The following is a 19,852-nucleotide window of genomic DNA, read 5'->3' as shown; positions in this document are numbered from 1 at the left end:
ATCCGTTGTTTCATTTATTCCTGTGATTATTTAAAATCAGTATATGATGGAAAAGCCAAAGTAAAAAAATGGGCATATGACATAGACAAATAGTGGTATAGTCAGTAAATTATTTGTTGTAAAGTTCTCTTTAACCTGTGAAAGGAAATATGTAGATTTTCCTTTAAAAAGAGGGAAAATTTTTAATTATAGAAACAGCCCATTAATATTTAGACACAGCCCATTAATTATAGAAACAGCCCATTAATATTTAGACGTAAGAGTTTGCTTTCATAGTTCTGCAAAACTTTTAATAAAACTTTTAATCTACTCAAAGTAAAAATTAGGAAATCAAAATTTTCTCTAAGCCCAGGGGTTAGCAAACTTTTCCTGCAAAGGGTCAGAAAATAATTATTTTAGGCTATGGCAGGGATGGGGGATAGTCTATACTGTTTTTGTCACAACTACTCAACCTTGCTCTTGCAATGTAATAGCCACAACACAGTCAATACTTAACAGGAGTGTATTCTAATAAAACTATTTAAAAACTAGGTAGTGAACTGGCTTTGGTCCAAGGGCCATAATTGGCTGATTCTTGTTCTTGCCTCCTAAATTAGTATTACACCTAAATCATCTTACATGAGAAAATGCAAACTATCCTTTGAATGAGGAAATAACTATTTTTAAGCTGAGGGGAAGGAGGGAATAGGGGGAATGAACAGATGAGAGGAGAAAATAAAAAACCAGATGAGATACACTCAAGAAGGGAAAGGATTAATTATTCCATTAGGTTACCTTCTGTGGATCTGAATTCTTCTTCCATTGGAGTACTTTTTATACCCAGGTTGTCATCACTGTCACATTCTATAAGGCAGAATCAATAAATGCAAATGAATTTCTGAAGAAGTTATTGTGCCATAATTTATGTATTCTCAAACAACATTTATCAATGACTTCTCCCATAGCCATGCTTACTAATTATCATCCATTAGAACACCAATTTCCCTTTAGGTTTATTTTTGTTGTTGTTGTTTATTTTTTTTAAATGATTATCAAATTACATTACATAAATCAAGAATAAAATAAAAACTAATGAAATAGGCAATTCAATTTTAGTTCTATAGTCAAAGAATTATTTGAAAAAATTGTTTTAACATAGCTATTGAATAGAAAATTCTAGTATTTAAAAAAACTAAATTATAAGATACCAGTAAACTCCAAAGTTTCACTTGCATGAAATCATCTGACAACCTTGGTGCCATATAAAATTCTCCTATATTCTGAAAATCATATGCATTCACCTCTATAGAAACCAGAGAATTAACAATGCCTCTGCATGGGACAAACTTACTCCTGTCTTATATGCTTTTATAATGAGAGCTAAGGCTTTATGAAAATGATATGACTGACCAGATATTGCCAACATCACTTCAAATTTGAACCATAGTGTATCAATGACCTAATATTTGGCTTTTTACTTTAACTACATTCACACACACACACACACACACACACACACACACACGGACAAAAGTAAGTTTATAGTTGTGAGTATACAAAACAATTTATTCTTGTATTATTATTTAATTATTTTCCATATGAACAACTGTAAACCAACTTTTGCCCCACCCTGTATATAGCTCAGAATGATGGCAACAGGGTTTAAATACCTAAATACAAGTCAAATGGACATATTTGCTTCTCTAGAAATATTTAAAAACTTAAAATATACATTTAAAAGTTAAAGACTTGTAATTGTTTATAAATAAAAATCACTGCATATCCCTTATATTCCTTTGCTGCAAAAACTTGTTATTAGAAGTTATCTTTTGCCATTCCAGCAAAAATACTATTGCTTTTTCTACATTCTGTTATATGCACCTGATACTTCAAATATTCCAAGCAATGTTTTAGGAAAATAAAACATTACAGTTACAACTTGAAGAATAACAAATTAAGTTTAAAACATTGGGTACAAAGATAAAATACCCAAGCTTTCTGCTATCATAATTCAAAGTCAAGGCCTGTCAAAAGCAGAATGTCTTAACTGGTCTAAACAATTCATCATTGCAGCCATTGCAGGACATGAGCTCCACAGAGACAGTGCTGGGTCAAGCGTGAGCAGGACAGGCACTGGGAGACGCTGTGCTCACTGAGGAAAAGTGACTAGTTATGGGTAAAGGGGCTCCTAAGAAGCCGAGAGGCAAAATGTCATCTGCTTTCTCTGTGCAAACCTGCCTGGAGGAGCACAAGCAGCAGCACCCAGATGCTTCCGTCAACTTCTCAGAATTTTCTAAGAAGTGCTCAGAGAGGTGGAAGACCATGTCTGCTAAAGAGAAAGGAAAATTTGAAGGCATGGCCAAAGGTGGACAGGCCCATTATAAAAGAGAAATGAAAACTCGTCTCTCTCCTAAAAGGGAAACCAAAAAGCAATTCAAAGATCCCAAAGCACCCAAGAGGCCTCCTTTGGCCTTTCTCTTGTTTTGTTCTGAATATTATCCCAAAACAAAAGGAGAGCTCCTGGCCTCCATTGGTGATGTTGCAAAGAAGCTGGGAGAGGTGTGAAGTAACACTGCGGGAGGTGACAAGTAGCCTGATGAAAACAAAGGTGGCTAAACTGAAACATGGAAAGGATATTGCTGCATTCAAAGCTAAAGGAAAACCTGATTGAAAAAAGCAAGAAAAAGAAGGAAGAAGAAGAGAATGAGGAGGAAGATGAATCAGTTGGTTCTAGCATTTTTTTTCCTCGTCTATGAAGCATTTAACCCCCTTATATACAATTCACCCCTTTTCTTAAATCGAAATGTAGGGCTGTGTAAAATTTGTTTTTAAACTGTATAGTGTCTCTTTTAACACACCACTACATGTGTCTTTAGATAGCCCTGGTCCTGGTGGCATTCTGACATTCTGAATGCTTTGCTGCTGACATTCTGAACGCTTGATACTAAGCTTAGTTTGTTACTAGTTTGCAAAAATTAAAAATGATTTCCTCTCCTCAATCAGCTCTACCAGTAGTAGAGAATTTTATCCTATTTTCAGAACTTTGAACAGAATTACAGCATATAGATTTTAGAGATGGTGTCCAAAGAAACAACATATAATTTCATTAACAGGCTGAGGAAACAACAGGCAGGTAGACTTTTAGAATGAAGTTCAACCATTGTTTTACATAATGCCTGTTCCATAGAGCTTGATGCTACTTCAGTCATCTGTACTTTCATAGCATGAGTGAACTTTTATGTTCAACTTTTAATAAGGCTTTTAAAACCTATGTAACAGATATGATTCTATACATACCACCTATGCTTAATACCTAACCCCATTCATTCCCAAAGAAAGTAGATACAACAAAGTAGATACAACAATGTCCTAGGTCCATAAACCAGAAAGACCAAGAAGAGTATTCAGATTCAACAAGAATTTTCTTAAAGCATAGTAAACTGTGTTCTCAACTTGAATTCACTAGTATAACAAACAGCCTATGCTCAAATTCACTTTTGCATTACCTCAGAAAAAATATTCACCGAAACCGGTTTGGCTCAGTGGATTGAGCGTGGCCTGCGGACTGAAAGGTCCCAGGTTCGATTCCGGTCAGGGGCATGTACCTAGTTGCGGGCACATCCCCAGTGGGAGATGTGCAGGAGGCAGCTGATTGATGTTTCTCTCTCATCGATGTTTCTAACTCTCTATCTCTCTCCCTTCCTCTCTGTAAAAAATCAATAAAATATATTTAAAAAAAATATTCTAGGTAATACTTTGCATAAAATTGCAAAGAGGATGTTTAATTTATGTAAGAATGATAAAGTATTAAATATATAAAACGTCTTTAAAAAGAAAATCTGACATTAATCAAGTTAATGTTCTTCCACTAAGCCACAAGATATGGTCAAGTTCTTTTATATAAACAGATCATTAAGAGCCCACAAAATTTTTTATATAAGCAATGAAACAGTAAAAAATAGTAATTCAGAAATTCAATCAACACATTTGTCTAAGGTAGGTGTAATAATCTAACACTTTGGAAAATAAAACCAAACAAGAAACTCTTAAAATGTGTGGTCAGTGTAGTAAGAACAAGAAGCATAGTCGTTTCATCTTATGAGAATGATTATAAGCATGGGAGCAACATCATACAAGGTAAATGAAAAGTGGTGCTTGCATGGCTTCTATAACTCAGCATGCACTCATCACATTGAGATTGCATTTCTACAGTCAAAAGAAAAGAAAATGGGGCTTATTTGTTAAATTATGAGACAAAAGATCCCAGGGATCTTATAATGCTGATCACTTCCCTTGGCTATGATTGACATATAATCAGCTTACTTTTTTAATTACCAGAATCCAAAATCAAATCTCTTTATCTTCTGAAAACAAAATCCCACATCTTCCTGAATGTTATTTAAAAAAACAAAACACCTCTATTTGATGTCTTTACCAAATTGATTCTGCAAATGTTGTCAGACTGCGGCAGAAAGACTCTCATTATCTTCACTCTTCCAGGATATGTTGAGAGACAATAATTCACACTGGAGTCTCTCTATACCATAAAATTAGGCATTTGTATTGGTGATACTGATGGGGGGTAAAAACACATGTGTCCACATGTAGCTTTCTGGACCCCTGCTTCCTCATCTATAAAATGGGGTACTTAACACATCACTCATAATGTTGCAAAGAGGATTAAACAACATGTGGAAGAAGTTCTTTAAACATATTCTAACACTACAAATATAAAAAGCAGCTAGCTTGATAGCTGGCACATAATAGGTCCTCAATAAAGGTTAGTTTCCTTACTCTTCTCTGAAACAACATTTATGTGACAAGTGATATTTGCACCTTTGAAACATGAGGCTTAAATTAATTAACATATATTTGTGGGGGAAAAATGTAAAAGGTCTAAAAGAGTCTCTACCTGGCTCCTCTAATTAGGATCCATGTATCTTGGCAAATTTTTTAAAAAGTGAAGTACATTATAAAATAAAATTAATGAAGGATAAGGGGGCCAACGGTGTTAATTAAGACAGATTAATATTCTAAAATATCTCTATAATGATATAAGTATTTTTATATATCATAGCTGTAATAAGAATGTTAGTACTAAAACTCTGATGCTTAGGAGGAGAGAGAATTTACAGGCTAAAAACCATGACGTATTTAAATCTCAAAATTAGTATAAAGGCTCACTTTGCTACAAAGAGTAACTGATTTAGCTTAACTAACCAAGTCAGAGAACTAAAAATGTACCAGTAGTAAAGCTGCTTACCTACCTGTTCCCTTCCTACCAAGCAAGAGAGTGGTACCTTATGGCCAAATGACTGGACATCTATATATGAAACCAGCAACTCCAAATCTCTCTACTTTTTCTGAAATAAGTACCTCCTGAAAAAATTTTCAATTAACTGAAAAATTGGCAAAGATTAAATTCTCAAAGTATTAAATATCATATGATCACTGATTCTCATGACACTATTTAACAGATTCTTCCTGTTATACAAAACCACTTTCTGGTCCAAATAATGAAACATGTCTGAAAAGTTAGAGAATAAGAGGTTCAAACTTATATCATTTGTCTATAGTATGGTGATTTAAAAACCCAAAAAGTTGCCAGATTGCTTATAAAATAATGATAAACATGTGAGAACTTCTATTGTATGTTACTTATAGTATGAACTTTTGTCATATTCTAAAATAAGAGTTGTATGGGTTGGTTAGTTTGTTGGTAGCCAGAAACTTTGAGACAACAAATCCCCTGAAACTGTATGTGATTTTGTATATACATGTTTGCTTTTATGGTAAAAAGGCTTTGGTCAGATTCTCAAAAAGATTCACTGATTCTGCTCAGAAAACCACACTGTTAAGAGACTGGCTGGCTGCCAAATCTGAACATGGGAACAATATGCTAAGAAGCTAGATGAAGAAGCGATCCTGGCATTCTTGTGGTAACCAAAATTAACCTAAAGGCACAACAAGAGTTACCATATTTATGGACATTGATTTTCTAAATCACAATCCATATAAAGACCACACTCCTTAATAGAAACTATTACTCTACTATTCAAAAAGCCATTTGTTAGGAAATGTGATAAAGTTATCCAAGAAAGTGATTGTTCTTTGAGTTTATTACTACATTAGGTCCCCCGTATCCACGGTTTTACTTTCTGTGGTTTCAGTTACGTGTGGTCCACCATGGTTCAAAAATATTAAATGAGCCGAACCGGTTTGGCGCAGTGGATAGAGCGTCAGCCTGCGGACTCAAGGGTCCCAGGTTCGATTCCTGCCGGGGGCATGTACCTTGGTAGCGGGCACATCCCCACTGGGGGGCGTGCAGGAGGCAGCTGGTTGATCTCTCTCATCAATGTTTCTGACTCTCTGTCCCTCTCCCTTCCTCTCTGTAAAAAAATCAATAAAATATATTTTTAAAAAAATATTAAATGAAAAATTCCAAAAATAAACAATAATAGGTTTTAAATTGTGCACTGTTCTGTGTACCATGATGAAATCTCATGCCATCCAGTTCCATCCCCACCCAGGACATGAATCATCCCTTGTCCGGTGCCTACACTGTACAGTTGACCCTTGAGCAACACTGGTTTGAACTACATAGCTCCACTTATATATGGACGTTTTCAACTGACCTTCAAGGGTCTACCCTGTGGTAGGGAATCTATATTTAGAAGACTGACTGTAGTTATACGCAGGTTTTTGTACAAGAGGTCAGTAACCCTAACCCCTGCATTGTGCAAAGGACAACTGTATATGTATGCTGTTAGTCACTGAGTAGCTGTAGTGGTTATCAGATTAACTGTCAGGGTACCTCATAGTACTTGTGTTCAAGTCACCCTTATTTTAGTTAATAATGGCCCCAAAGCTTGAATGGCAATGCTGGCAATTTGGATATGCCAAAGAGGAGCCATAAAGTGTTCCCTTTAAGTGGAAAGTTATGTATTTTATAAAAACATAGTATATATTGGGTTTGGTATTGTCTGCAGTTCCAGGCATCCACTGGCAGTCTTAGAAAACACCCCCACAGATGGGGTGGGGGAGGGAGGGAGGTACTATTGCATAAGTTCACTATCAGGCAATTCGATGTCTTTAAGTTGTTCATGAAGAAAAAAATTGTGTCTTCAATCAGGTAACTGAATACTATGATTCAGCATAACTTATTTTTTTGAATTTTAGAATTACAAAAGCATCTTTAAATTTAGATCTAAATAAAATATGATTTAAGGACATATTTCTTTGGCTACTTAATATTAACAATTTTCATGACTTAAAATGTAGTGGCCATGACACATGAAAAGATGCTCAACATCACTAATCATTAAGGAAATACAACTCAAAACTACAGTGAGGCCGAAACCGGTTTGGCTCAGTGGATAGAGCGTCGGCCTGGGGACTGAAAGGTCCCAGGTTCGATTCCGGTCAAGGGCATGTACCTGGGTTGCGGGCACATCCCCAGTAGGAGATGTGCAGGAGGCAGCTGATCGATGTTTCTCTCTCATCGATGTTTCTAACTCTCTATCTCTCTCCCTTTCTCTCTGTAAAAAATCAATAAAATATATTTAAAAAAAAAAAAAAAACTACAGTGAGATACCACTTTACACCCTTTAGGATGGCTTCTATCAAACACAAATAAACAAAAAGGAGAAAATAGCCCTGGCTGGTTTGGCTCAGTAGATAGAGGGTTGGCCTGGTTGAAGGGTCCCAGGTTCAATTCTGGTCAAGGATACATGTCCGGGCTATGGGCTTAATCCTCAGTAGGGGGAGAACAGGAGGCAGGAGGCAGCCGATCAATGATTCTCTCTCATCATTGATGTTTCTACTCTCTCTCCCTCTCCCTTCCTCTCTGAAATAAATAAAAAAAAAATTTTTTTTAAAAGAGCAGAAAATAGTAAGTGCTGGCAAATATGTAGAAAAATTGGGAATCTGGTGCACTGTTGGTGAGAATGTAAATAAAATGGTATTGTCCCTGTGAAAATCGGTAAGGTAGTTTCTCAAAAAATTAAAAATAGAATTTGCATATAATCCAGCTATTCCATTCCTGGGTATATACTCAGAAGAATTGAAAGCAGGGTCTTAAAGAGATATTTGTATACCCACAATCATTGCAACATTATTTGCAACACTATTCACAGCAGCTAAAATATGGATACAATTAAAGTATTCCCCTTTGTAATACTTTAAGCAATAAATTAAAAATAAATAAATAAATAAATAAAGTATCCACCGATTAATAAGTGGATAACCAAAATGGAGTGTGTGTGTGTGTGTGTGTGTGTATATATATATATTAGAATATTATTCAGCTGTAAAGAGGAAGGAAATTCTGACATATGCTGTAACATGGATGAAACCTGAGGGCATTATGTTATGCTAAGTGAAATAAGCCAGTCACAAAAAGACAAGTGCTGCAGATTTCACTTATATGAAATACTTAGGACAGTCAAAATCAGAAAAAGAAAGTAAGTGGTGGTTGCCAGGGGCTGGGGGAAAAGGGGAATGGAGAGTTATTGTTTAATGGGGATAAAGTTTCAGTTTTGCAAGATGAGAAGAGTTCCGAGATGAATGGTGGTGATGGCTACACAACAATATAAATGCAGTTGATACTACTAACCTGTATATTTCAGGATGATTAAGATGATAAAGCTTATGTTTTGTACATTTTACTACAATTTTAAAAAGTTGGAAAAAAAACTAAAAAAAATCTATTGGCTAGGAATCATATTTTCTTTTTACAGTATTAATAAAAATAGCTGCTATTTATTAAGTACCTACAGCATTTTATACATATCACTAATTTCTACAACCTTATCGATATGAAAAGCGAGACTCATAAAAAGTTGAGTAACGTGCCTGAACTCACAAAGCTAGGAAGCAGCAAAATTAGCATTCAAACCAAAGCCCATGCCATTCTTTATGCACTGCGTGATCTCTGCATTTCACAAAAATTCAGAATAAAGTACACATGTGCTCCCAAAGAGCAGTAAGTTCAATCGTTGTGAACAAATGATTACAAAACCCAAAAACCTAGAGCATAAAAGAGGCATTTGGAAGGGAAAAATCAGCATATAACAATAACCTGTATCTTACCTCCATCCCTAATATACCCATGCAGACCTACTCATATGCAGTTCTCATTCCAAAGTTGAAATAAAGGCAAGTCTAAAAGGCTTCACATTCTAAATTGCAAAACTAACACTCCCAAAAGCATCAGCAAAAAAGAAGAAAAGGGGTTGGCATATGATAGCAAAGGTATAAATTTTACAGGATATTAAATAAATGTTAAGAAAAAAAGGATGGCAAAAGAGTAGAAAAAAAAGACATTTGGAAAACAACAATAACACCAAAGCTTAAAATAAAAGAATAGGTAAAACCAAAAACTGCAGAACAGAAAGATAAAAGTCAATACTAAGACATGACACAAATATGTAAAAGTTAATTTTCCTTTAAAGTGTATAGTTGATCTTGATTAATGAATGACTCCTAAGTTTGTGGAAGCGAATTAATTCACTGTAATAAATGACTCAGCAACATTCCTCAGAATGGGTTTTCCATCAAAATGTGGCTCCAAATAAGTTGAATGAAAAAAATAGCTAGAAGGTGAGCAAAGTTGAAAAACTTAAAGGCATATAATAAAAATGCCAAAAAGTAGTTAGTTTTTCATGGAGGTCATTCATCAATACCTTCTGTTCTTATTCATAACTGCAAATTCTAGGGCATTTAAAAAGTATTATTTTATTCTCTTCTACTCACATTTATTTCAGAAATTCTGAAAAAAAGGAAAAAAAGAAAACCCCTTCTGAACATCTAGAATTACATTCTTAAATACTGGTGAAACTGGACAACAGTACTCTCTTTCTTTGAACAATTTCAGAAAGACAGAGAAGAGAGTGTAAGTTTCAGGACTAGGATGGGGAGTACCTAGCCCTTCCAAGGAACTAAAGAGCCTGGCCAGCATGGCTCAATGGTTGAGCATTGACCTACGAACCTAGAGGTCACGGTATAATCCCCAGTGTGGGGCATGCAGGAGGCAGCCAATCAATGATTCTCTCTGATCACTGATGTTTCAGTCTCTCTCTTCCTCTCCCGTCCTCTCTGAAGTCAATAAAAATATATTAAAAAAAGAAAGAAAACTAAAAGAAGATCTTTCAGAGCTTCATTTTGTCACTGTCAAATTCTTGAATGGTCTTTTTCTTGGGGAGGAGGGATACTGACATATTATTATTTATTGCTTTCTGGATTCACTTTTAAGAACTTTGTTTTCTGAAATATTAAAGATAAATTTGGAATTTCAGAAACAAAGTGAAGGTCTAGATTCTTAGTTTTGTAAAACTGTCCTAACATTATTTCATATCATGAATATGTTATATACATGAATGTAGATTTTCTCTATTAGATAAAAAAAATGTTTCAAAAGATTATGAATTCATTCTAGTCTAAAAAACTTAAGAATGGAAGTGAGGTAAGGAAAAAACAAATAGAAGTATGAGAGCATGATGGTTTAGTGAGCAGGCAACAGTTCACGAGTGGACAGCAGTTTATTATTTCTCTCAGCAGTTAAGTCTCCTCCTCTTGGGTGGTTTACACTGTGACTGCAGCTGCATACCTTTGGTGGTATCAGATATGCTATTTAACAAGGCACACATCATATCACCCTCTAAGTGGTGAGGGTTTAGTATATGTGCTGGCCTCTGAGTCTTCTTAAATTGATTCTCTAGCTCCAGAAAACCTTGATCTCCTGAGAGGATGGTGAAAGGAATTTGCTTGGGTAGTTGTTCATCTAGACGGCCAGCCTAAGTTGGAACAAATAGCAAATGTGGATAAAAGTTATCATTTGAGTTTCAAATAAAGTTACATCTATTTCAGAATGAATACACACCTAGGAAGGATATAGATTGTTTCCTAGTTCCCACCAAAGTCAAGATCTCCTTCATAAATGAAATACACCACATTTAATGAAATGTAAAATACCATCAACTGCAAGATAAGCTATTTTATGTGGAAGGAAGGAAGGAGGGAGGGAAGGAAAGAAGGGAGGGAAGAAGAAGGGAGGGGCCAAAAGGAGTCCAATAGGAGGCCCCTATCTTAAAGCTGAAATGCTATAAATCAACCACAGAGAAAAGGTAAGCAACATAACTATCACACTCAATATTGGCACTGGATAGGTGGAAAAAGAAATCTCTTGTGGTTTAAAACATAAGCATCATTCAACAAGTTTTCAGAGTAAATTCATGTTAGAAATGTGACACATAAATCTTTAAGCAGAGAATTTAATTTAAACTGGTCTCAGGCTGGTTGTTTCTCTGGGTGACTTGCAAAGCAGAAACAAATGCAAATCCTGCCTAGCCAACAGTGATTGTTAAGTTGCCTCCCAATTTCAGAGATGTTAAAACGTGAAAGTGTCTTAGTATACCTCAAGTGCAGTGTCATCTCTTGATCATTTATTCCATAAATAGTTGACAGTTTACTATGGTAACTAAGAGTCTGCTAGAAGTTAGGGAAAAAGCAGTAAATAATTAAGCTCTAGTCTCTGCCCTTATAGTAGTCATAAGTAAAACCTGATATAGGAGGTTTAATACAAAAATATAATACTGAAGAATGATCTACAGTCTCGTTATGATTAAAGTGGGGGGGGGGGATCCAAATGGGTCCTAGATTCACATTAAATCTGGAGTAAAACAATGACTCACATGCATACATATGGCAAAATCAGCAGCATCTTTTCTTTTACTACAACGAGGATGAAGGAAGAAGCATCCAATCCTATTCAGGTAATTATAGATCTTACAGTTGAGTGGAGGCTTCCAGTTGGTGTTTCCTCCTATTATTTTTTAAAAAGGCATAAATGATAGTCAAATGGGAGAAAAAAAAACAAACACTAGATACAACTTAAAATTTTATCAAGAAAACACACTAGGGGGAAAAAAAGTGTTCTAGAGAGAAAGTACCAGATTAGAATGCAGAAGAACTCAGTTCTAGTACAGGGATCAGCATCTTGTTGCTTTACAATCTTGGGAACGTAGACCAACTTCCCTGAATCTGCCTATTCATCTGAAAACTCACAGGGATATTAAGGAGAATCAAAAGTAATGTGTGAAAATTTTTTGAATGGTATTGTTCCATATGAATGTAAGCATTAGTGGTTTTTCACAAATATGTCAAGGCTGTCTTGTGGAGAGACATGATGGGCAATTAGCAAAGCTAGATTTACGAAATGGTTGTACTGGCTAACTTATCCAGGTCACTATGTTTCTATCTTAAATTCCAATTCTCTTTATATGTGGCTTCCTATCAAACATGAAGTATATCAGATGCTCATTATACTAAACTTCTGTAAGTCAAAGAAGTCTTTTTCCAAGGTTTGGTCAATGGTGTGTAAAAAGATTTAGATAAAGTTGCACATTTTTTAATAGTAGCATAGTTGCCACAAGGCCCAAGTCCAAAAGCTAACTCTGCTATTTATTAGTTTTATACTTCAGAAAAAAAATAAACTTCTCAGCCTACTTCTTTGTATTTTAAAATCAGTAAGCATGCATTAGCACCAAGTATAGTACCTGGCACATTGAAGATATTAAATAAAGGCTTTTTCAAGCTGTATCTAAAGATCGATAAATTTTGGGTGACCAAAGAGCTAACATTTACCATAGAGAAATGTAGAAAAAAAAATTTCTAGCAGAATAACTATCATGTAAATTGACAATATTGCAATATGTTCCTATGTTCAATTCAGGAAGGTTCAAGAGGAGTCCTTTAAAGTGAACCATATTCTAAGAAGAAAACAAAACGGGGATTGCCTCAAATGTTTTCCTTATTAACCATACCTTGAAAGCCCCAAATAAATGTTCCTTGGTTAAGATGCCCTGGTAGATGACCAAAAAAGTTGGACCAGTTATCAAAATCTACAAATACTATATGAGTCATGGTTCGCAGGTAATCCAAATCTGGAAGCTCAACAACTTCATCTAAGAAAAAAAATTAATATGGATTCAGTAAGAATTAGCTAAAAACATTTTAATTTCCCAGAGAATTAGCATGCAAAATACTAATCTTGCATGTTATTCTCATCTAAACCTTTTTGTAAAGTTCAAACCTATACATGACACAGTACATTTAAGTTGGATAATTTCATTCTTTTCCTAATATAGACTGATTTATTAATAGCCCTCTCGCTTGTGATTAAACACCATATGGAGCAGAAATGAGATAACCTACAACCTGCACCATAAAGTGGTGCATAATAGGAACTGGTGACACTTCAGTACCTTCACTACAAGCACATCTTTCTTGGTTCTCTCAGATTCTTTCATACTCTACCACACTCCAACTCTCCCTTCCTTTCCCTTCTTTCATACGTTTCTACCTTGACAAAGCCTTAAAGTCTCTAGTGGTAGCAATGAAAACCTTAAAATGTTAAATTATTTATAAAATAAATATCTTCTGCTCCACCTAACAGAGACTCCCTCAAATATACTACTGCATCCCCTCCCATTTCCAAGCCACCCATCATCTTATATCTTTTCTTAAAATTCTAATTATTGTAGATTTAGATACTACAATCATCTTCTATTAAACACAACCAATCCAAATTCCCAAAAAATAATCAGAAGAGCAATAGAAAAGCAAAAGAAAACATAAAACGGGGTAACCACAGGTTTACTGTTTGAAGTAGTGTTAAATAGGTCTGTAGTATGTCAGTTAATAATTTCTTACATAAAATATGCCATGACTAAAGGTGATGCTGAGATCTACATGTGCCAGACAGCAAGCCTGTAAAAATTCAATATTTCATAAAAATACTTTATTAGCCAAATTTTTCAGATACCCTCATTGTCTCCACTCTACATGGTAAAACTTATTAAGAGTTAATATTTATGGTGAAGGAATTAAACAAAGAAAAAAACAGTTCATAGATACAGACAACAATATGGTGATTATCAGAGGGAAAGGGGATTAGGAGGAGGTAGAAGAGGGTAAAGTGGGGATAGATGGTGATGGAAGGAGACTTGACTTGAGGTGGTGAACACATAATGCACTGTATAGATGATGTATTATAGACTTGTACATCTGAAGCCTATATAGTTTTATTAACCAATGTCAACCCAACAAATTCAATAAAAATTTTTTAAAGGATATAGACTTGCAATTATACTCTAAACAAAACAAATTATATCTCTAAACAAAAAAATTGCACTCTTCTATGCTTACTTAATCTTACCATATAGGAAAAGTCTAGAGTAAGTACAAACAAGAGATCCACATCTTATTTCTCTCCCTGGTTTTTGCTACCACTTGTAACTCTACCTCTAATTCCTATTTTAACTATAAGTAAAAGCTTTGGCCCTGACCGGTTTAGCTCAGTGGATAGAGCGTCAGCCTGTGGACTCAAGGGTCCCAGGTTCGATTCCGGTCAAGGGCATGTACCTGGGTTGCGGGCACATCCCCAGTAGGGGGTGTGCAGGAGGCAGCTGATCGATGTTTCTCTCTTATCGATGTTTCTAACTCTCTATCCCTCTCCCTTCCTCTCTGTAAAAAATCAATAAAATATATATTTAAAAAAAAAAAAAGCTTTGATTAAAAATAAATCATAACAAAAATATACAAATTCTAAAGTGACCTTAAAGATTTCTTGTACTTATAGAATAAGGCCAAAATAGAAAAAAAAAAGAATTCTACTTGATTTATCATCACTTGAATTAACTAAAATCAAAATAATATGTCCAGGATAACTTTAAAATCTTACTTTCTGAAACACTAAAGTTCTTTCATCTCTCAAAATCCCCATGCTTTTTGTAAAAGAAAAAATGTTATCTAAAATATATACTACTTAAAGCTAACATACACTCTTGGTCCCCTGAAGTTTAGAAAATGGCTGGCTGGATGTAGTAGTAGGAATATAAATCCCTACACAGTATATGCTACAGTAATTAACTAATGTTTCATTCAATCATGCTTGTTGCTTTAAAACTGAATCATTAGTTTTCACAAAAATGATGGCTATAATACACATTTCTACATTAATATAGAAACCTGCACAGACATTAGAGTGGTAAAGCATACCTATATTCTGACAGCTGAGGTCATTCTCGGCTTCTTTCTCCATGTCTGAATTTTTTGGATAGCTTACTGCCTGTTTCAGTTTTCTCTCTGTACGTGAGGCATTGGCAGCAAACTTGTACGGGCTTGTTTTTTCAAATCCAAAATGTGCCACACTGGCTTTCTGTAAGAAGCAATGTTTTGTGTGGAAGTGCTGCTGAGCACTCTCAGGATCATGAAACGCTTTGGTGCAGGTGCCACACTTGATTACATACTGCTGCTCCTCCTCCACCCTCTTTGCTTCACTGTGCACTTGATGGATGTGAGTGTTCATGTCAGCTGCATTCTGTGCTGTTGCTGAACACAAACTGCAGCGAAACCACAATTTACCTTTATCCAGCATCATTTGGAGACATCTACTATAATCTTCTCTTCTGTTGACTTTACAGATGTAACTCTCACGGCAACCACAGGTTAACAGATTACTGGTCTCTAGCACAGGAAAATCATTCTCAGTTTTAATTGAAATTTCAGTTTTTTCTGGCACAAACACATAATCAATGCTGTGGTGCTCCTTATAATGACTCAAAAATGCTTCTTCCACATTAAAGGTGAGATCACAAAGCCCACAGAAGTACTTAATCTTTATCTCATTGTCATGTGCATCCTGGCAATGTCGGTAAAGTGTTTCTATCTTGTGAAAAGTCTTTTTGCAATGGGCACAGCTGTATCTATGAAACTGGTGACTTGCTAAAGACATGCAATGCTGTTTTACACATTCTTGGGAATCAAACATATCTTCACAGATTCGGCATTGCCATTTACCCCTTGGAGGACTGTTTGATGGGGAATGATCAACAATAGGAACAGTTGAAGAAGGATTCTTAACAGTCAAATTACTCCCCAATGTTGTAGAGGATGATGGCAAAGTTTCACTTTCTACCTCATCTGTCTCATAAAAATACCTGTGACCACTATGAAATTCAGTCACATGTGCCATGATAGTTTCTTTCCTTCTTAACTCCTTTTTGCATGTTCGACACCAGAAAAGAAAGTTATTTAAATGTGCCCCTCCATGAATCCGGCTCATATGTAAACGGATTACACCTGAATCTTCACAAACCTTTCCACAAACCACACACTTATAACACATTGTATTTGCTGAGAAAACATGCTTTTCTACTAAATCTTCACTTGGGAATCGTTGATGACATTCACAAAACCAGGTTTTAACAACTGACTTTCCTTCCTGGACACAAACCGTACTTTCATGGCTTTTATCTTCTAAGTTCATCTTTTTTTTTGGAATGATACTGCAATCTTGCGAGCTAGATTCTTGGAAAGACATAGTTCTTTTAAGTGATGAAAATTTCGATTGATCTAGCAATAGATTCAAGTCAGAAGGAGATTTGTTCCCTTCACTGATGTAGCTATAAAGTAAGACTGATTCTTCCATTGAGTTAATAATTCGGACTTTGTGTCCTAAATTTTGCTTGTGGTTTCGGGTACTGCTTTCATTCACAAAGGCTTGGTTGCAATTTGGACAATAACCTCTTAATATGAATTTCTCTGCAATCTGGGCAATGCTTTTCTCAGCTACAGCTACAGGACCAGCATTCCGACAACGAACTCTAAAGTGGATAAGAAAAGGTGAAGGGATTAAGCAAAACAAAACAAAACAAAACTCATAGACACAAACAACAGTATGGTGACTGCTAGAGAGAAAGGGGGGTAGGGGGAGATAGAAGAGTGGGATAAATGGTGATGGAGGGAGACTTCACTTGGAGTTGTGAACACATAATACAACATACAGGTAATGTATTATAGAATTCTATACTGACACCTATATAATTTTATTAACCAATGACACTGGAGTAAATTCAATTAAAAAAGACTTAAAAATAAAATGGATAAGAAAAACTCTTTCATAAATATTTTCTAAATGCAGTATCTCTGCTTTTATTGTAGGAATTATAAAATAAACAACATATACATAAGCACTAAAAGATATTTCTCAGTAAAGATGCAGGTTATATAATATTCTATCAGTTCAATGTACCTGAGTATTATTACCTACATTTTGTCTGTTTCTATCCTATATACAAACGGGTAAAACTACAATCAAAAGATTTTTTAAAAATCAGACAAACTTTTAAAAACTAAGAACAGAATCAAATACACTGACAGAGGACCTTATCAGACAAGCAATAATTTCTTTCTGATAATTAAACTGGGGGAGGAACGCTATGGTAAGATTCTCAATAACCTGGTACCCATTCCTTAAGAACTGATTTATTTACTTTATGTCAGGAATATGCCATGTCCATAGTTACTTTTATATTAAAGAATCAGGCTCAACTAAGTGAAACACTATTCCAAAAATTAACTGAAAATAAATCATCTTCTCTAGGGAAAAAGAAAAATGGAACTGTGCTTCAACTGTCTTCCTTTCACTACTAAACTCCAAAGAGAACAGACCTGCTATCATCCCATATATTTAGTATATCTTAAAAGTGGGAAGTTATTTATCAAGTATGGTCTTTAATTACAGTGGAATTAAACTGAAAACAAGAAATAATAATAAAAATCCCTAAGTATTTGGAAATTACAACCCTAAATCTTTACAAGTTAAACAACACATTTCTAATAAATCTATGGGTCAAAGAAAATATTGAAAGAAAAAATAAGATATTTTTAACTTAATGAAAATAAAAACAATTTATAAAAATCTGAGGAATGCAGGTAAAACAATGCTTAGATAAAAATATTTAACTTTAAATGTTTATATAAAAAAGAAGGTCCAAAGTCAAACTAAACTTCTACCTTAAAAAGCTAGAATAAAACCCATTTCTCGCGGAGACGACCTCCCCACAAAAACATGCCTCACAAAAGAACCTCCTTCCCTCTCCAGAGAGGAGAGGAAACACAAAAAGTGCCTGGCGCAGAGCCCCAGTTCCTCCTTCATGGATGTGAAAAGCCCAGGATGCTATAAAATCACCACCGTCTTTAACCACGCACAACAAGTAGTTTTGTGTGTTGGTTGCTCCACTGTTCTCTGTCAGAACAGGAAGAAAAGCAAGGCTTATAGAAGGATGCTCCTTCAGAAGGAAGCAGCACTAAAAGCACCTCAGATCAAGAAGAGTAGGAAACCAAGCCAATAAATACATTTTGGATACAAAAAAAAAGTTAGAAAAAGATAAGCAAATTAAACCCGAAGTTTAAAGAGCAGAAATCAACAAAGTAAAAAATGGGAAAATAACAGAGAATCAATCATCAGTGAAATCAAATGCTGGTTGTTTTAAAGATCAACAAAAATTTGTTCACAGATAGATTACAGAAATAAACGTAAACGCTTTTAAAAAGCTGAACTTTTTAAAAAAATGAAGTAAACAAAAAAATATATTCCTGAAACAAGAATAAGCAAAAGTTTCTCAGACAAGACAAAGTATAACTATAAAAGAAAAATCTATAAATTACACTTAATGAGATTAAAAACTTCTCATCAAAAGACACAATTAACAATATGAATATGCACCAGACTGGGAGAGAATACATTCACAGTACATATACCTGACAAAAGATTTATATCAAGAATATATATAAAGAACCCCAATTCACATTTAAAGGCAAACAATCTAATTTTTAAAATAGGCAAAAGACTTGAACAGATATTTCACAAAGATAAATGAATGGTCCTAAGTACATGAAAAAGTGCCTAACATCATTGTTCATCAGGAAAATGCAGATTAAAAACCACAATGAGAAACTCAAATTCTCCTATCTTGCTGCTGGAAATACACACTAAAATGTTTAGTAGTTTCTTATAAAACTAAATACACAATTATGGCAGGGGGGTTAGTGAGAAACGACCAAACAACTGAACAGCAGACTGCATGGGGCAAACAGGTCATCAGTGGGGGGCAGTTAGGGGCGACCAGGCCAGCAGAGGGGGACAGTTGGGGGCAACTAGGCCGGCATATGGGGGCAGTAAGAGGCGACTAGGCCAGTGGGTGGGGGGGGGGCAGTTAGGGGTGACCAGGCCGGCAGGGAGGGGACAGTTGGGGGCGACTTGACTGGAAGCGGAGGGCCTGAGGGGTGATTAGGCTGGCGGGGGGGCAGTGAGGGGTGATCAGGCTGGCAGGGGGGCAGTTAGGAGCGACCAGGCCAGCAGGGAGAGGGCAGTTGGGGGAGACCTGGCCGGCAGCGGGGGGCAATTAGGGGCAATCAGTCAAGCAGGGGGGGCAGTTAGGGGCAATCAGGCTAACACGCAGAGGCAGTGAGGGGCGATCAGGCTGGCAGGAGGGGGCAGTTAGAGGCGACCAGGCAGGCAGGTAGGTGAGTGATTAGGAGCCAGCAGTCCAGGGTTGTAAGAGGGATGTTTGACTGCCAGGATTGTGAGGTGCCTAAACCGGCAGTCGGACATCCCCACGGGGTCTTGGATTGGATAGGGTGCAGGCTGGACTGAGGGTATCCCGCCCCCCAATGCACGAGTTTCGTGCACCAGGCCTCTAGTATATTTATAAAAAGATTTGACAAAATGTACATAGCACCATTACTCAGAATAGCTAAAAACTGTCAATAATCTAACTGTTCATCCACATGAGAATGAATAAACAAATCGTGGTATATTCATACAATAGAATACAGTATTACTCATCAGTAAAAAGGAACAATGTACTGAACAACATGGATCAATCTCACAGATACTATGACAAATACAAAAGAGTACATACTATATGATTCCATTTATATAAAGTTGAAGAGGAGATAAAACTAATGTAAGATATAAAAAATATCAGAATAAACATTGCCTGGAAATGAGAGGGTGGAAAAAGTTGGG

At 35.7% G+C, this 19,852-nt stretch overlaps 1 protein-coding gene and 2 pseudogenes across 3 annotated transcripts in view; 2 read left to right on the top strand and 1 right to left on the bottom strand.

Annotated features, from left to right (window-relative positions):
* The window catches only part of ZNF451 (zinc finger protein 451), an 86,290-nt gene that overhangs the window by 11,158 nt on the left and 55,280 nt on the right, over window positions 1–19,852 (bottom strand). The window contains exons 10-14 of the mRNA XM_081094145.1: window positions 15,037–16,643; window positions 12,801–12,941; window positions 11,670–11,800; window positions 10,586–10,772; window positions 775–843 (exon numbers count right to left, since the gene is read on the bottom strand). Coding sequence (XP_080950271.1) covers window positions 775–843; window positions 10,586–10,772; window positions 11,670–11,800; window positions 12,801–12,941; window positions 15,037–16,643 — 2,135 coding nt within the window. The remainder of the gene's footprint in view (window positions 1–774; window positions 844–10,585; window positions 10,773–11,669; window positions 11,801–12,800; window positions 12,942–15,036; window positions 16,644–19,852) is intronic.
* Window positions 2,152–2,735, top strand: LOC308521499 (high mobility group protein B1-like; annotated as a pseudogene). The gene has a single exon. The product of its transcript is annotated as a high mobility group protein B1-like (transcript).
* Window positions 17,976–18,132, top strand: LOC308521235 (small ribosomal subunit protein eS27-like; annotated as a pseudogene). Its single transcript has one exon. The product of its transcript is annotated as a small ribosomal subunit protein eS27-like (transcript).

The sequence above is a fragment of the Myotis nattereri genome (assembly GCF_964212035.1).
Source record: "Myotis nattereri genome assembly, chromosome: 6".
In the NCBI taxonomy this organism is placed as follows: Eukaryota; Metazoa; Chordata; class Mammalia; order Chiroptera; family Vespertilionidae; genus Myotis; species Myotis nattereri.
Note: the sequence above shows the minus strand (reverse complement) of the source record. Positions and strands in the feature narration are given on the sequence as shown.